This window comes from Macrobrachium rosenbergii, chromosome 4, assembly GCF_040412425.1.
Source record: "Macrobrachium rosenbergii isolate ZJJX-2024 chromosome 4, ASM4041242v1, whole genome shotgun sequence".
NCBI classification, from domain to species: Eukaryota; Metazoa; Arthropoda; class Malacostraca; order Decapoda; family Palaemonidae; genus Macrobrachium; species Macrobrachium rosenbergii.
In genome coordinates, this window is record NC_089744.1 from 225,001 (window position 1) to 243,997 (window position 18,997).

An 18,997-nucleotide genomic window follows, 5' to 3' on the forward strand; every position below is an offset into this window, starting at 1 on the left:
ATATGACTTGCTGACAATAAACCAAATTACCTGCAAAATGGTTTATTAATTTGTGAACGAGGAGCGTTAGCAGTGGTGGTGCTGAAGTGAAACCCAAGCACTCCAAGTGTCAAAGATGGAAAGCTTAGTGAAGGAGGGAGATCGGGGTGCCTTAGCAGCAGCAGCAGCCTCTTCTACATCCTCCTACGAAGCGCCGTTTTGGTTTTCCTCCACAAGGTGGGCGGGTCAGCAGTTCTGGGAGTCACTGGGGATGGATGGATGCTGTGTTGTGCGAGTCCATCTCGAAAGAGAAGGGAGCGTTGACTGTTTGGCTTGTTTTTCTATTAGCTGTTGTTTCCTCTCTCACTGAATTTTTTTTTTTTTTTATAAATTATAGGCCTAGAGTGCAGAAGTTAACAGCTTTATGTGGGATGAAATCTGTCTTCAAAATACCTATACTGACAGTGCAGACTTTACCACATAACAGTATCGTCGGTGTCATTTGCCTGAAATGTGAGTTGTAAAGTCTAAACCCTTTGTTGGCGCTTCTACCCACGTGAGCTGGAACAAGGTTTCGTTTTAGCAGTGTGGCGGGTGACCTTGCCACATCTGTCTATGCAAATCTTTTAACAAATAAATGTACAAATCTGGTGCTGTCCATACTCACGTCATCAACTTTGAATACCCAGTCAACTGTACATGTAACATTAGATCAGAAAACTTTCATTGTAAAACATTAAACGTTGAAATGCAAGGCAGATGAAGCGGACTCCTAGAATGCATGTGCAGCTGGTCTGGGAGTGTGGGCACGTAATTGTAGTTTTGCAAAGCGCCCAGGGCTTGTCACCTTGTCAGTTGCTTGTTAGTGTAAAACATTCCGCAGAATCTTTCGTGGTTGGAGGAAAAGACACTGTCATTTGTTTTGGAGCGAGTTAAAAATCATATACATTATTTTGTTTGTGTTTTATCAGGTGCACGTTTCGTAACTATCATTTCTTAGATGGAGCCTCAGATAGGACTGTAGGTGTATGTGGTGCGTGCTCATGTACTCTAACTTATTTAGATCCTGTATTTTATTTCGATAACTCTCCCACCTAGCAACGTTCAATCTGATGCTTCTGTTCATTCATCCCACGGACATCAGGGGTCAGCGTGAAGGTGGATACCTGAAGTTACCTTTCACATGCTGTACACCCAAGGGCATAGTTTCTTCATTGCTATACCTTTCGATTAAGGTTGTATCTGCTCATTTCACTACACAACTAAAGGGATATATTATAGTAATAAAAGAGGGGTGGGTAGCAACATTATACTGTTTTATATATTGTATTGAGTGAAAGGCGGTCTTTTACACACACTCTCTCTCTCTCTCTCTCTCTCTCTCTCTCTCTCTCTCTCTCTCTCTCAAACCGCAGTTCAATGAAGATGAGTTTCTTATGCCTTACAGTGTTTATCAATTGTAAAATGATCATAAAACAGGGCGACCACTTAAAACAAAAGACTGTTCAGACAACGCACACACACACACACACAACTTAATGAGTTAGTATCAACTCTCCTAGACTAATATTTGTATACTATGTATATATATATATATATATATATATATATATATATATATATATATATATATATATATTTATCATAAGTTGGTTTCAAAATAATCCGACGGTCACTGCCCCATTCATGCGTAAACGAACTTTGCCTGTTCCCCATGGCAGAAAACTTCCACATCATAAGTAGACACCCACCTAAAAGAGGCTCACCAGCAACAATTCGAACCCTTTACACACTGCATCATTCACCTGTTTCTGATACACATTTTCGTGCCTTTGCTCTCCAGTACCCATCCACGCCCTCCTAACGCTCCGAATTAGGTTATGCACTTTTTTCATCAACGTATTGTCATCCATTCTCTCTACATGACCAAACCATCTCTTACCTTTTTATCTCTTCTATGTATCTCCACATTTCTCACCCTTTCACTCTCACGCCACAAAACATCCAAACATTTCATGGCTGCTTTTCTTTCATTCGCATTTGCTCAGTAATCTTCTCATGCTTTCCTGCCTTCTGTCGCTGTCACAGACGCCTCTCCTCTCCCAGATCTTTAGCGCACATTCTGATACCTTCTTTGCTTCACAGGTTCTTTGACTCCTCTTCTCTCGGCTTACCATCCTCAATTATGTTGACTCCCAAACACATTCTCTCTCTCTCTCTCTCTCTCTCTCTCTCTCTCTCTCTCTCTCTCTATATATATATATATATATATATATATATATATATATATATATATATATATATATAATTATATATAATATGTATATATATATATATATATATATATATATATATATATATATATATATATAATTTGTGTGTGTGTGTGTCTGTAGCCGTGACCGGAGGTTGAATTAAAGGAATTGTTGTGGCACTGGACTTTACTCTTGGAGGTTATTTGCAGCGGAAAAATACAACTCAAACAGTTCTTTGTAGCAGCAACGTTGACTCTGCCGAGACTACACTTCTCGGTTACTGTCAGAATCCGCCGAGACTCAGGTTAGGGTTGACTGGGTTGCGGCATCAGCTCAGAGCCCCCTGAGTTACTCTTGACTGCCGTTCTGCAGTTTTTTTTTTAATAGTGTTTTTGTTCCGATGATTTTCTCCTTATGTAGCCTAGACGTGTACTTTCCCTTCAGGGCATATGATTGGGTATCGTTTTGAATTATGCACTGATCAGGAAGTGGGCGGTGTTATTCATCATTATACACTTCATTTTTTACGGTGTGGATTACCTAAATACTTTTCATCATAACCACATTACAAGTTCCATAACGTCATCTGAATACATGAACATAAATAAGCCAAATTGAGTAAATTCAGGGCATCACGTTTATCAAAAAGCTCGTAACCCCCATGACACTTCAACCAGGTGCTTCACATATCTCACTGGCATAGACCAAGGTCGTGTTTATATCTCTGACAGTGAATCCATTATGAGTGGTCAAAAGGACGAAAGGGAAGGCGAGAGAGAATAAATGTTTACATCTCCCTGTGCATAGAGTGCATGTACTCCTTAGGGGGTAGTGCTATCAGTGCACCTCATGCGGTGCACTGTAGGCATTATTTAAGGTTCTTTGCAGGGTCCCTTCGGCCTTCACCTGCAACCCCTTTCGTTCCTCTGACTGAACCTCCTTTCATGTCATCTTTCTTCCATCTTACTTTCCACCCTCCCCGAACAATTGTTTCATAGTGCAACTGCTTTGAGGTTTTCCTCCTGTTACTCCTTTCAAACCTTTTTTATTCTCAATTTCTCTTTCAGCACTCAGCGACCTCATAGGTCCCAGGGCTTGGCCCTTGGCCTAAATTTCGTATTCCAATTCCAGGTCATATTATATAGTGCATGTACTACATAAGCATGACATCACCCAAGTTCATTACATTAACCATTATACTAGCCCACACACACACACATATATATACATATAAATAATCAACACACAATCACGTGTGGAACAGATATAAATTTCTGACTCCCATCAGGATCGAACCCAGGTCTTTCAATTGAAAGGCAAGGGCGCTGTCCACTAGGCCATGCAAGCCATAAAAGAATTTGGAACTTGAAGGCAACTGCACCCAAGGAATTAGCTGGGCAAGCTAACTGCTTGCATACCAGCGTGTTTTTCCCAACTTCCCGACTCAGCAATGACCCAGTTGACAGCATTTCATTCGAATTATCCCTTCTGAGTGAATAAGATAGAAATAATCAACACACAATCACGTGTGGAGCAGAAATAAATTTCTGACTCACATCAGGATCGAACCCAGGTCTTTCAGTTGAACGGCAAGGGCGGGCAAGCTAATTCCTTGGGTGCAGTTGCCCTCAGGTTCCAACTTCTTTTATGACTTGTATGGCCTAGCGGGCAGCGCCCTTGCCTTTCAATTGAAAGACCTGGGTTCGATCCTGATGTGAGTCAGAAATTTATATATACATATAGGATATAAAGTACATATGCATATATATACATGTGTGTATGTATATATATATATATATATATATATATATATATATATATATATATATATATATATATATATATATATATATATATATATATATATATATATATATATATATATAAGCCACGTCAATTCACAAAGGCGAAAATTCAATGAAATGGAAAATTTTAAATTGTGCCAATAGTTTCTTCCTCAAATGAACCGTTTTCAAGGAAATTCATCGTATAAACAGTAAAAGTCAAAAGTGTTGAGTGTCTGTTGATTTGCTTAGTATAAGTTCGTCTTACTGAAACAGGAGCAATTGTAATAATACCTCAACTATCAGTACGAACAGCGGTCGATTTATAACTTTGATGATTTATGGCTTTATAGATACGTAGCTTTAATTTTGATCCGCGCGAGTGGAGAATCTCTATTTGCATGTTTTAAATCCGAAATATTCGTGGGATTAGCGGTCGTTTGTGGTGAAAGCATACTATTATTTGTTTAACATAATAATTACTGAATTATTACAGGTAACTTTATGTCAAAAAATGATTATCTCCTCGTATTGTATGTCTTAATCATAAGCAGTATTTTGTGCGTGATTTGAATTTTATTCCATTTCCGTATCCTTTGACGTGAGCGGATAGTGTGGCTGTCATGAATTTGACAAATGGGGCTTTTTCAGAAATCCAATCTACTTCACCTTTAATGGAAGTGCGAGACAAGAAATTATAAAACAAGTTTTATTATCTTTTTACTTATTTTGTGTTAACTTTTTATAATCTTTTTATTATCTTTATTATTATTTATTATTATTGTTATTATTATTATTTTTTATTATTATTATTATTATTTTTTTTTTTTTTTTTTTTTGCTTTCATGGCCACTGATGGATTTGGGCTGTTCTTACGTCCATGCTTCCTTAACAACAAACCTCTCAATATAACGGCCACCTTTTCCATTGAACTTCATGAAATATCTCGACTTCATTTTAAATTCTCATTGATTTGTCTTTGTGTCATGTTATCAAGGGTACTAAAACGGGGTCGCTTTTAATGTATTTTAATTACTTCACAGAATGCCTGTCTTTGCTATCCTCCCAGAATGACAGGCAGGTATAAGGACCAGCGATACCAAGATATTTGAGGTTGAAATACCACATCCGCGTCTTTGGAATACATCTCGTATATTGTGTTGTCAGATCGTGCGGTAATCGTACTGTTACCATATGGTGGCAAATTCTCGGCGAAGATCCAGTAAAACAATTTAAATTTTTTTTATATTCGAACACCTGTACATCGTGTATGTGTTTGTTTATATATACTTATACTACAACACAAACGCATACACACCTTATATATATGTGTGTGTGCGCGCGCGTGTCTGTGTGGGTATGCGTTTGTGTTGTAGTATATGTATATATGCATACACATATACACGGTGTACAGGTATTCGTCCGTGTGCGTATGTACAGTATTTATATATATATATATATATATATATATATATATATATATATATATATATATACATATATACATATATATATATATGTATATATATATAAATATACTGTGTATATATATATATATATATATATATATATATATATATATATATATATATAGAAAACTTAATTCTGTGGTTAATTACAGTAAAAACAATTTAACTGATGAATCGAACTTGGTTCGTAAAATGTATTTTAGTCACCTCTGCTTAAAACAGATTTAATGGTGACTGTGGTTGTAAGAAAGCTATAAAACGAGTTGCTGGAGACTAATATTCAGAGTAACCCTATGACTTACAGAATAAATAAAAAAGGAAGGTAGATAAATACGACGAATGTCTTCGGTAGTGAGCCGCTTAACTTGGACTTACACCCTTGTTGGGGGCGGTTGTGTTGACATATCTTTTAAATAAATATTCCCAAGAGAAAACCCGTCGTATTTCTGTCCAGTCGTCTTTTCTGTTTGGGAATTACTACTGTGGAGTTGAAATGAATAGAAAAGGAGAGTTGGAGGAATTTCAGAAAAGGTGACTTGAGAAGACGATGAAGTATCGAAAGGAGTTATGTTTAATTAAGTACTGTGATGTCCTACGCACTTCTGCAGGAATCCCTTACTTCGAGTGATGCTCACACGTTCCTAAATTATTCAGGATACGTGAAAAGGGATCTAAGTTGTTTTAAAGAATTTGCTGTTTTTTTTATCTTTGATAAGGTTTCACTTAATGTTTCATTTCAAACTGTTTGGACCTATTTAGTTTACTTTAGCGAAGTCAGTTTAACTTTTTGACGTTTTTGAGAGAATGCTGATATTATAGGTGGACATTATTATGCTACACAGGGAAGCTAAACAACTCAGAAGCAAACGTAATAGTATAATTGCATTCAACTTGAAATATTATACTATGTGTCACCCTCTGACATCTGTCTTTTTCTATGGGTCGACTCTCCGTCCATCTAATGGCAGATAAGCCAACATTTTGCGCAACTTCCGGTCACGTGACGCAATCTTTTCATCCCAGGGAAGACCGGTTCGTGTTTCCAACCCGCGAGCGAAAATATCTGAAAATTCCATCAGCTGCTGGGCACGTCAAAACGATTGAAATACCTGATAACTCGTCCAGTGCAGAACGAAAACTTTCAGAAATATTCTTCGTTGCTGGTCATAGGGAAACTTGGCGGAAATATTTACTTAAACTCGTTTAAAAGGGGAATTATGGGTGGTTTTCCCTTGATGGGGAAACTTTGGCTCAGATTTGCAGATTTATAGCAAAGTTTGGGCGTTCGTTTTTCCTTACGATCCTAATCCATCACTTTATGCTATAACCAAGGTTGTTGTGACGCCAGTTTTGTTGTATTAAATCAAATCTCAATTTCCTCTGAGTTTAGTTGGAATACACAAGCTTTTGTTATTTTAAAAGAATAAATGGAAATTACTGTATGAGTGAACGAGATATATTCTCATGCTGCGTTCGTAAATATGACTCGTGTTATTAAAGGAGACTTATTCTATAAGAAACAGGCAAATGTAGTCTTAGATGTTTTTGCAAATTATATTAAGAAAAAGATTTGTTCTGCAACAGTAGTTCAACTAAATGTGTATCATGGAAATATGCTTATCGACTGTGCAATATCCAGTCTCGTGTAACTATATATATAATATATATATATATATGTATATATATATATATATATGATATATATCTGTGTGTGTGTGTGTGCGGATATATATATATATATATATATATATATATATATATATATATATATATATATATATATATATATATATATATATATATATATATATATATATATATATATATATATAATCAGAGTCGACATTCGCATTGGCTGTTTTTATACCCTAATTCCGATAATGCAAAACATTCTGGGAGATTCATGGATCACGTAAAATTGTGGAGATTTATACGTTAGAAATGCACTGTTAACGGCGTTGTGATCCTTTTTCTGTAAATAAATCTATCAGATTTTTAATCTGTATTATTTAAACATTCAATCAGTCCCCTGCAGGCTCTACTTCTCCCCGTAGGGGGAATAGTGCCTTCAATGCACCTCACGCGGTGCACTGTAAGCATTACTTAAGGTTCTTTTCAGCGTCCCTTCGGCCCCTAGCTGCAACCCCTACCATTCCTCTTACCGTAACCTCCGTTCATATTCTCTTTCTTCCATCTTCCTTTCCACATTCTCCCATCAGGTTTTCCTCCTATTACACCTTTTAAACCCTTCTACTCTCAATTTCCCTCTCAGCGCTGAATGACCTCATAGGTACCAGCGCTTGTCCTTTGGCCTAAATTCTGTATTGCATTCCATGCCTTGCTTCAGGCAGATTAGGGAATGTGTGTTCACTTTTAGATAGGGTTAGGGTGTCAGCAGATTATATACTTATAAATGAATAAATAACTTACAAACTACTGAATAAAAATCAGGGGTCAGGTTTTCAATCTAGTTTAATACTGAATATTTCAGAATAAATTCCTAAAAGCTTTGTTTCATAATTATTGTAAAATTAATATTACTTGTTACATGGTGGGTAATGAGGCAGAACTAGCACTTATAAAGATACACAAGAGAGAGAGAGAGAGAGAGAGAGAGAGAGAGAGAGAGAGAGAGAGAGAGAGAGTTTCTTAATGTCAGAGGAACAACGCGAAAGTAAATTACTTCCCTTTGAGCTTACTACAGTACATTTTATTTCTTTCTAGAAAAATGTGTACGGGCTCAATATATTTATCGTTCTGTGTGATATGTTTATAATATATCGTTGACATATGAGAATTCCAAATTATTATTTTCGGCAAACACTTATCGTGTGTTTGAATTCTCTTTGTTCTTTTTTGAATTACTTACTTATTTAAGCAACCAAATGGAGAGAAACAAGGAAAGTAATAATAATGCTTTGGATATAAATAAGCAACACGTTCCAACCTGTCTCTTTCTTTAGTGAACGACACCAATCTTAAATCAGATTTCGTTCCGGCATAATTTGTACGACCCGTAAAAACGCTGTTGCTGTGGTTGTGGACAAGGTGTTCTCTCATAACTGACGTTTGCAAGAAGCAGATCTGATGCTTATCAATATAATAGATGGGAATTACGTAAGCATCACGTCATCTCAGACAACTCCGAGTGTGTAGTAAAATATATTGCTGAGAAGCAAGAAAAGATAATAGCCCACGGGATTGTATTTATCACCATAACCACGGGCATCCTACACAGTATTTTTGATATATATATATGTATATATATATATATATATATATATATATATATATATATATATATATATATATATATATTATTTATTTTCCATTCACTACTTGTAATGTCCGTGTTCAACTTACAAACCACACACACAGGGAGATGTGTTCGGCATCTCGATTTCCTGTACGACAGGTTTTTCAGGCACAAAAGAATATTAGTAGTGGTGAAAATATGCGCAAATGGTAAAGAAATGGCTGTCTGAACTATAGATTTTAGAATAAAGATATTCAGCATCAGTCCATTTTAAAGAACCTATCATGATTAGGCCTAGCCTAATAGTTCGTGTCGCATACTGCCACAATACCCACAGAATATAGAGCCGATTTCTGGACGTTTTACATAAGGCTTGCCACGGCCACGCCCACAATCGACAAATCTCCCATACTGCCTCACGATGACATCATTACGGAATTCCGCATGAATATCATCTCATTTGCTTTTTACTCAGGGCTATTTATATACATGTCTATGATAATGTGTTGCTTATTTCACGCGTGAATATTTTTTGTCCATTTCCATATTAGGCCCCTCATTACCCTTCTTCTTTCGACCTTATTAATCCCACTGTATAGCAGGGTCGCCAGCTCGAGTTAACTTTATAGTGTGGTTCGGATTCCACAATAAGCTGCAAGTCCCGTTGCTAGGTAACCAGTTGGTTCTTAGCCACGTAAAATAAATCTAATCCTTCGGGCCAGCCCTCTCTAGGAGAGCTGTTAATCAGCTCAGTGGTCTGGTTATACTTAACTTTTTTTATCCATCTATTTCTATTCCCTGCATATGCTTCCCCCAGCCCCACCTCACCCATATCCCTCTTCACCACATCCATCCATCCATCTCATCCCCTGACGCCCCACACTCCTCCCCCCATCACTGGCATGTTCTTAGCTCTCTTGATTGGTTCCACCTCCTCTCTTCTTATCACATGGCCATAGTATCTTAGATGAGCTTCCCTAGCCTTCTCCTGTACGTTACACATACCAAACATTCTTCTTATAGTTATCTTGACTCTCTCTCTCCTTTCCAGTGGTGATATTCCAGCAATCCATCTCACCATCCCCATTTCGGTTCTTTCCAGCAGTCCCTCCTCTTTCTTCTTATGTGCCCAAGATTCTGCCCCGTATAATAGTTCAGGCCTGATAACTGTCTTATAAATTTTCGTTTTGAGCCTCAATGGCATTTTCTTGTCTAAAACAACTCCAGTTACTTCCCTCCATTTTCGCCATGCTTCCTTCACTCTCTGTCTTACTGCTTTCTCAGTACCTCCTTCCTCTGCTATTATTGATCCCAAGTAGTTCAAACTCATCGTTCTGTTTTAGCACTGTACCATCTTCCACTTGAATGTTTACTTCTTCATGCCCTTCTTTACTACTGATCATTAGCTCTGTCTTTCTTATGTTCACTTTCAATCCTTTCTTTTCTAGGGCTCCTTTTCATGCTACAAACCTTTCCTGCAGTTCTTCTTCCGTCGCCATAATGACTAAATCATCAGCAAACATCAGTTCCCACAGTTATTCGTTGTTCCTTAATTCTGACGTCAAAGTGTCTATAATGACGAGGAACAAGAATGGACTCAGAGCTGATCCCTGATGGCGGCCAACCTCCGCAGGGAATGCCTCAGTCTCCCCATCAGTATCTAATCCGGTATATACCGGGAACAACTCCTGCGAGGAATTATACGTAATAATTATACCCACTCTGACGAGATTTCAAACCAATGCCTTTTAGGGTTGGCACTAGGGTGACAGCAGACGCACTCGAACAGCTACCACTTTCCATTGCTGGCCGAGTGGTTACGTTTAATGTCAATTCGGTTTAAACCCAAAGCAACCCTATTTTCGACATGCAGATCCTGGTCAGTGTAGGTCTACTTGTGTGTAAAGTTTATATATATATATATATATATATATATATATATATATATATATATATATATATATATATATATATATATATATATATATATATATATATATATATATATATATATATACATACATATATATATAATATATATATATATAAATAATATGTATACACACTCGCACACATTGACAGCAACCTCCTTTCCCGGACTATTCTAGACCTCCTATAATGGTTTTCACGACTGTGTTATAACTCTCCATTAAGTAAAAACAACGCCTCTTCAGTGTTTACAATGAAGATTGAAGAGTATGTGGGGAGCTTCAAAGAACCATTATCTTAATCATTTTCTGTCATAGCATGGTGCGGGGGTGGGGGGTGGTTGAGATCCATGCTTCACCCGAGTGGAGGTTGCTATGTGTCTTCGGTAAAAGCTTTACTATTGGAATTTTAGTCGTTATCGTCGTAGCTGTTGCTATGTCCCTTAATGGAAACTAAATTAGTGGCATTTTCCTTTTTCTTTCCTTAAACTAAGGAAAGTATAATGAAATAGAAAATAATACTTCTGAAATTCGGGAGACGACGGCAAATAGAAGGAATGACTTTGCTCCATGCTTAGATATTTGGAGGTCAGAAGACTCCATAACCGTAGGGGGGTTAGTGCCGCCAATGCACCTCATGCGGTGCACTGTAGACACCACCTCAGGTTCTTTGCAGCGTCCCTTCGACCCCTAGCTGCAACCCCTTTCATTCCTATTGCCGTACCTCTGTTCATAATCTCTTTCTTCCATCTTACTTTCCACCCTCTCCTAACAATATTGTTCCATGGTGCAACCTTTCAAACCTTTTTACTGTCTGTTTCAGTTTCAGGGCTGAATGACCTCATAGGTCCCAGCGCTTGGCCTTTGACCTAAATTCGATATTCTGTTCATAACCACCCTAGGTAACCATTCCACGTTTCAGTTGTAGCCAAGATAAAACTCCTAGGGAATAAGTTGTAGTGGATCTGGTGCAAGAAAACGACTCATATTGACAGCCGCACATGCTCATTTATCTCTTGCACATTTTGGAATATGTAAGAGTTATTTGCTAAGTCGTATGCTGATATTTTTATAAACTGGTTGATTTCAATTCTGCCTGTCTCCAGTAATGTAGTCTTAGATCACTCTGCTGGAAGGTGAAATTGTACGATCAAGGACCGTAGATTTATATATATACAGTGTGTGTATGTGTAAAAAGAGTTGATGTAAGCAGTTAAAAACCACAGAGTATGTGCTGAATTAAAGTTATCCGTTTCTCTCTCTCTCTCTCTCTCATTGCGGAATTAGGGTTTTCTTCTTGAATACAATATTTAGAGTGTTGACAATCTGTCATTTTAAAAGCAATCTCTCCCACTATTCATTTTGACCTTTGCAAATATATAGAGAAAGAAATTGCAGGATTGACAGGGAAGCGTAAGGGAAATTGATCAATGGAGTCTTGCATTGTGTTGTTCGTACGAGCGCTTTTGCTGTTATTGCAATTACCTGTGTATTTGTCTGTATTTAATGTAGATAACTCAAGAATGGTTGGGCAGAATTCAATGTATTTAGGCAAACATATTCTTAGGTGACCTGCTCGTGGTGATACCTTGTGTGGATGTATATGGGTGCCAAGTTGTATGAAATTCTGTTCACTCCATCACATTTCATCCTGCTAAAACACACACACAATCTTTTGTCTGTACACTGACATGGGCAGTGTTCAGACCGTTGTTACCTTCTCTGTTACTGAGACGGAACAAATGAGCCCAATCAACATTCAACAATAATCCTGAGTCTAATGATCGTACATCCAGAACTCTTGGTTCTTTATTTACTTGAATCCTTCAAAATGTTCATGCAAGATACCTTTCTCTCGTGTCTTCTGGCCTCTCTAATTTCTACGGTTTTTACCTTAGTCACCTGTTATTCCCTCCGCAGGCCTACAAGTCTTAAAAATTATTCTCAGCAACCTTCCATACAAGTTTTTCTCGTTGATTTTCAATGGGGTTATCACTACTTTTGTGCCTGTGACATTAAGTTCTTGGCTAATAGTAATGGCGAGGTTATCCCTTCAGTTAATGAGACTTACGTCTTCTTCTCTTTAAAAACTTACTCTTAATTTTGAGTTTCACTGCTATTGGTCCTCACTCATCCAAAAGGCAGATTGGTCAATCCTAGCTTATCCTACTGCTGCCACTGATACCTCTTTTAAATTCGAGAAGAAAATTTTTTCTGGTTTTATGGAACGAACATTTTTCCTTTCTTAGAGAAACTCCAATAACATGATATGGTGTACTACTCTGAAAATAAATTCTATCTGTTCTTTTGCATAAAGACCTCAGCAACAACTTTTTTTAATCTCTCGTTATTTAGTTAATTCTTCCCACTTTGATTGTAGTGTTCCTGCTTCTAAGACCGCGTCACTCTTTAATAATAATATATCTTCTGTTTTATCTGATCCTAAAGTTCACCTGGGTCTGAGATCCGTGAGACTGGCCAGACATCTGGCTAAGAATTTATTACAGCATGATTCTGAATGGAAAATGTAAAACACACTGTCTCTTTCGCCCAGTATCTTTCCACAGTTGTCAAATCGTGCACTTAACCATTTTCCTGAAAAGAAGGGACAATTCTTCTCTCAGACGCCATTGCAACGTCTGCCAGAATAAACTCTTCATTCTCTGAGACTCACCCATCTTCATATTGTCTGTTTCCGTGTGTGTGTGTGTGTGTGTGTATCTCTTGGCTGTCAAACCGTGAAATTAGCTATGTTTCCGTTTCCCTGTTCATTTTCCGTCATTCGAGTAACGGGTCCATTTCTTCCCTAGGAATCGGGCTTCGTGTTATTTGCTTTGACCGGAATGCGTTGAACTGGCCGTCCCACCTTATCATGTACATATGATATATATATATATATATATATATATATATATATATATATATATATATATATATATATATATATATATATATATATATATATATATATATATATATATATATATATATATATATATATATATATATATATATATATATATATATATATATATATGTATGTATATGTCTGTATGTATTTAGTATGTATATATATGTGTGTGTAGAGATAAGACGGAAGAAGAGAGAGAAGAAGAGAGAGAGAGAGAGAGAGAGAGAGAGAGAGAGTAATCATCTGTACATGTAGTTGGAAGAGACATAAATACAACAAATAAACGATCGATCCTGTCTCTTTGAAAGTTAACAGGTATCATGGATCTGAATCATAGAATCAGTCGAAAGAAAACTTTCAGTTTGTCAAACGACGGACAGAATAATCGCCTACGCAAAAAAAAAAAGGCTGTGACATCAAAGGGATGCGTTGCTTCAATTACAGATTTATACTTTAGTAGAAATGCCAGCACAAATGTCAGAATATGCTAGAATAGCGAAACAGGTGCGATTATCTAGCTAATATTTTATTGTTTTCTTCTTTTAAACACAATGTACTATGCAAAATGTTTTCCACAAAAACGTTGAATACATACACACACACGCATATATATATATATATATATATATATATATTATATATATATATATATATATACATATACATATATATATAATTTTTTTATATTTGTATAAGTTTATATATATATATATATATATATATATATATATATATATATATACACATTTTTTTATAAGTTTAGTGTGTGTATATATATATATATATATATATATATATATATATATATATATAAAATCTCATTAGATTTAGATACAAATCTTACATAACACAAGACTGAATTAGGTACCGGTTATGAGTTATGTTTACTGTGTATTTGAATCTGATGGGCTTTTTTATAAACCTTTAACTAATATATATATATATATTTATATATATATATTTAACTATATATATGTATGTATGTGTGCGCGTGTGTGTGTGTGTGCGCGTGCGCGCGTATTCAACGTTATTGTGGAAAACATTCTTGCGCAGTATAGTACGTTTAAAAGAAGATAAATACTCCAAGTCCGTCGTAGGATGCTTAGGCTTTTTACTTATTGATCTAGTCTAGTTGACATTGCAACATTCCAGTACACTGGACCTTTTCAACAAAATGAGTTTGACTTATTTTGTTGAATTTACGCCTGTTGATAGTCAACATTTCCCAATGGGTGCGACTAGAAAACCGTGACAATGTTCTGCAACATTTAAGAATTCTGTTTCACTTAGCCAATATTTCGATTATACAAGATCCACTCCCCAGGACTCTGTATTTTGTATAATATTCCAATTTTTGTGTTTTATTACTTCACCTTTTATGACTCCCTGCGACATTTTTCTTCCTCCTGTACAGGAACCGGACAGTCATTGGTGCTTTATCTATTAATTGCTCCTTTTTCGTCCAATCAATATGTCGAGAATTCCGCAGACCACTTCACGCTTGGCTACTGCTCTTTGCTGCCTTCCCATCTGGGTACACTTTGCGTCTCGTGTCTCTCTCTCTCTCTCTCTCTCTCTCTCTCTCTCTCTCTCTCTCTCTCTCTCTCTCTCTCTCTCTCTCTCTCTCTATATATATATATATATATATATATATATATATATATATATATATATATATATATATATATATATATATATACATATATATATGTATTATATATACATATTTATTGCCTACATTTATATATATATATATATATATATATATATATATTATTATATATATATACTGTATATAGACATATATATATGTATTATATATACATATTTATTGCCTACATTTATATATATATATATATATATATATATATATATATTGCAAGTTCGTTTTACATTTTAATTAATTGAAGTATATACATATAATTATATATACATATATATTGCCTTATGTATATATATACACATTGCAAGTTCGTTTCACATTTTAATTGAATTAATTGAATTAAACCGTAAAGTTGATGTTTGCCTATTTCATCTATTGCGCCCGACGTTCGCAGTTTATGGTTAATTCTGTAATTCTTTTTCATTGATTTTCGTCTGGACATAGTGACAATGAGTCAAATTAAGTGTCACGAAATGTACAAGAATGATTTAAGGATCGACCCGCCTTTACAGCCGTGCGTAGGACGCATACCATCAATCATGTAGATTTATAGTAAATTGGCTGATAATCTAGCCAGTAAACAGTTATGATATCTAAGGCCTTCACGCATGTTCCTGTTCGTTGCTCTTTATGCTGTTTTCAACGTTTAAAAAAAAAAAAAAACAGTAAAAGCATTCATGCATGCTACAGACTGATAAATTATATTTCGAGTCATAGAGTTCTCTTGTGCTGCGGGGGTTAAGGATACTGACATTCCCTTTCACATTTGCAACAATTTATGTTGAACATCATTGGTATTTTAACACTAAAACACGGAGTAATTTTACTCGTTACTTTATCATATTTCAAAGTAAATGGTAAGTGGATAACGAAAAGAGATAAGTGCCTAAATCTTTTACCAAAATTTCACGTTTTCATTGTGGCTTGACAGTGGTTGCTAGTGGGGCGTTCAAACACGCAGTAATTTAACCTCCACTCTATCATCTTTTATGAGTGTTCCAAGTGATGAAGTGGCGAAATGTACGAGTATAATTCAGGTCAGAACTTTTATGCTTTTAACAGACTGTGGCTCTTTCACTCTAGAGTGTGTTCGTTGGTGATTCCAATGTTGATCAATCTTTGAGGTTTGTTTTACGTTACCCAACTTATATCCTTGTTCCCATATTAATTTTCATGCCTCATATTCCTTTGCTTCTCTTTGTGCCTTTCTCTAGGATTTTTTGCATGTGCCATGTGCCTCTGATTCTCTTGTAGTGTATAGTATTGTCAATGTCTACTGGCGATTACAATATTTCTCAAGGATAAATTTTGACATTTATGTTAGTAGATTTTCAAGGTAATTTCATTGTATGCCAACTCTGTTGCTGTTTTGAGAAACAACCATGTCTGGAATGATAACATAATCTTACACAATTTACGCAACACAGACTGAATAAAATGTCCTCAGAAAATGCTATACAACAGATGATCACTTTTTTTCATTTATTTCATTTGAGCTTAACATCAGCGAGATTCAGGCTGTACAGAGTTGTGGATTTTAAGAAAATCGGTCCTATGATTCTCACTGAATTTGTTCCAGTGATACCCCTTTTTAAACAGTTGAGTAAATAAAATCAACAAATAGCATCAGCCGTCTTAAGATTTCCCAGTAACTAATTTTCTCTCACTCAAGAACAAATGCCTTAAGTTGCACCCTGTCTGATGACTTATACAAAGCTTTCATTGGCTCTGAAGTTCATTAGCGCCATTCAGAAACTCGTGTTTAGGGGTAATTACAGGCTATAAAACACACACACACACACACAACATTGGTAAATTTGAACCCGACTCAAATATTATTGTTCATGAGATTTTTACTTCTTAATCAAGACTTTAAATCCTATTTCACTCGCTTTTGGGGAGGAAGAAATTAACTTTGCAGAAACAAATGCGTATTGTATTTGGACAAGAGTAACCGTTACGTATGCAGAAAACTTGAGGAAAGTAAGGAGCCTTTCGTTGACAAAATGTTTAACAACGTCGTGGGTCTGCTGTCTGAATGACAGACGCTGTCTTGGATGCGGTACATTTTCTGGTGCTGCGGTTTATTGTCTGTGTGTTCGATAAAAAGGGGTCGTAAACGCCATGCGTTAACACCCAGTCCTTTTAGGAAGGCTGACTTTGTGGATGAAAGCTTTTCCACGAGAAATATTTGATTTAATCGTTTAGTCTTCTTATTTGTCAGTTTCATTAAACATTTGTATATCTTCAAGCACTGTGCATGCATGCTCAGTGTATAAAATGACGAAAGATACGTTTTATGAATTCAGCCAAAGAGGAACGAAGAATTCTCTGGGTAGAAGACATCCATAGAATCTTTATTGTTCTGTTGTGTTCTTAATTCATTATATATATTATAAACAATCCATACGCATGCTACATACATACATTTACACTGGAATGGGGAATAAAGTAAGATTAGCTGAAGATAAGTTTACCTGGAACAACACTGTTTACAGGCATTTAGAAGGGGTCCAGAAATAAGACCTCTTAGAAACTGACCAGAAAAAAAATTTATCCTGTATATCTACAAGTCTACATTCCCCACCACCAAGTAGATTAAAAAGAGCATACGCACTCACAGGTACACGTTTGTGTACATTGTTCCGTCACATTTTCAAAGACACGGTTGCATGCATAAATACATATATACATGCATATTCATACAAGTACTGTATGCATGTGGCTCTCTCTCTATTTGCACCTTCCAAAAGTGGATGATGGTCTGTCTCATGGTTAAGGAGATTATATATATATACTGTATATATATATATATATATATATATATATATATATATATATATATATATATATATATATATATATATATATATATATATATATTCTTAACCATGAGACAGACCCATCACCCACTTTTGGAAGGTGCATTTAACCAAAGTAGCCGAGTGACGAAGCCTTAAATTTAAGTTTGCTAGGAGCTTGGGTTGATCCAGGCCTACAAGCGTCCGCTGAGTCAAGAAATGGGGCGTGGGGCTAGAGACCTCACCCCTAAAAACTTGCTGAAACACCAAAAGGCCCCTCCTCTTTGACGTCACCCTCTCCGAAGAGATAGAAGGCTTATGGGAGTATATGCATGGTGTATATATGCCCTTTTCTGTGGAATTTATTTCTCGGTGCCAAACCTTCATAATGCCAGACCCAGCTTCGTTTAACTTCGCTAATCGGACAATTAGCGATTTTGAGAGTTGTAATTCTTTTTTTTTTCTGTTGTATCTACATTTATACCACCTTTTTTTAGGCTGTATCTCCACCAAAGTTTCTATCTCTTTTGATTTATCTTCAACAAGGGCTCGCTTTCTCTTTTGTTATAAATCCAACTCTCTTCTTTCTTTTGCTGTGACAAATCTCTCTTGCTTATGCTGAAACCCCAGCAATCTCTCTGCTTTCTTTTGCTGTAACCCCAACAATCTTTCTTCTTTCTTTTGCTCTAACAGGTATCTCTTTTTTTTGTTGTTTGCTGTAACCCCAACAATCTCTCTTCTTTTTTTGCAATAACCCTAACAATCTCTTCTTTCTTTGAGTATAACTCCAGCCTCTCTTCTTTTCATTTTCTTTTTGCTGTAACAAATCTCTTTTTTCTTTTGATGTAACCCCAACAATCTCTCTTCTTTATTTCGCTGTAACCTCAACAATTTCTCTTTTTTTTTAGGTGTAACAAATGTCTCTTCTTTCTTTTGCTGTAACCCCAACAA

At 36.0% G+C, this 18,997-nt stretch overlaps 2 protein-coding genes across 2 annotated transcripts in view; one reads left to right on the top strand and one right to left on the bottom strand.

Annotated features, from left to right (window-relative positions):
• The window catches only part of LOC136836389 (endoplasmic reticulum junction formation protein lunapark-A-like), a 209,044-nt gene that overhangs the window by 109,939 nt on the left and 80,108 nt on the right, over positions 1–18,997 (bottom strand). The window lies entirely within an intron of this gene.
• The window catches only part of knockout (Stork-head domain-containing protein knockout), a 30,911-nt gene that overhangs the window by 239 nt on the left and 11,675 nt on the right, over positions 1–18,997 (top strand). Inside the window, exon 1 of the mRNA XM_067087737.1 lies at positions 1–216. This exon is cut by the window's left edge and continues 239 nt beyond it. Within this exon, the coding sequence (XP_066943838.1) occupies positions 116–216 (101 nt within the window). The 5' untranslated portion in view covers positions 1–115. The remainder of the gene's footprint in view (positions 217–18,997) is intronic.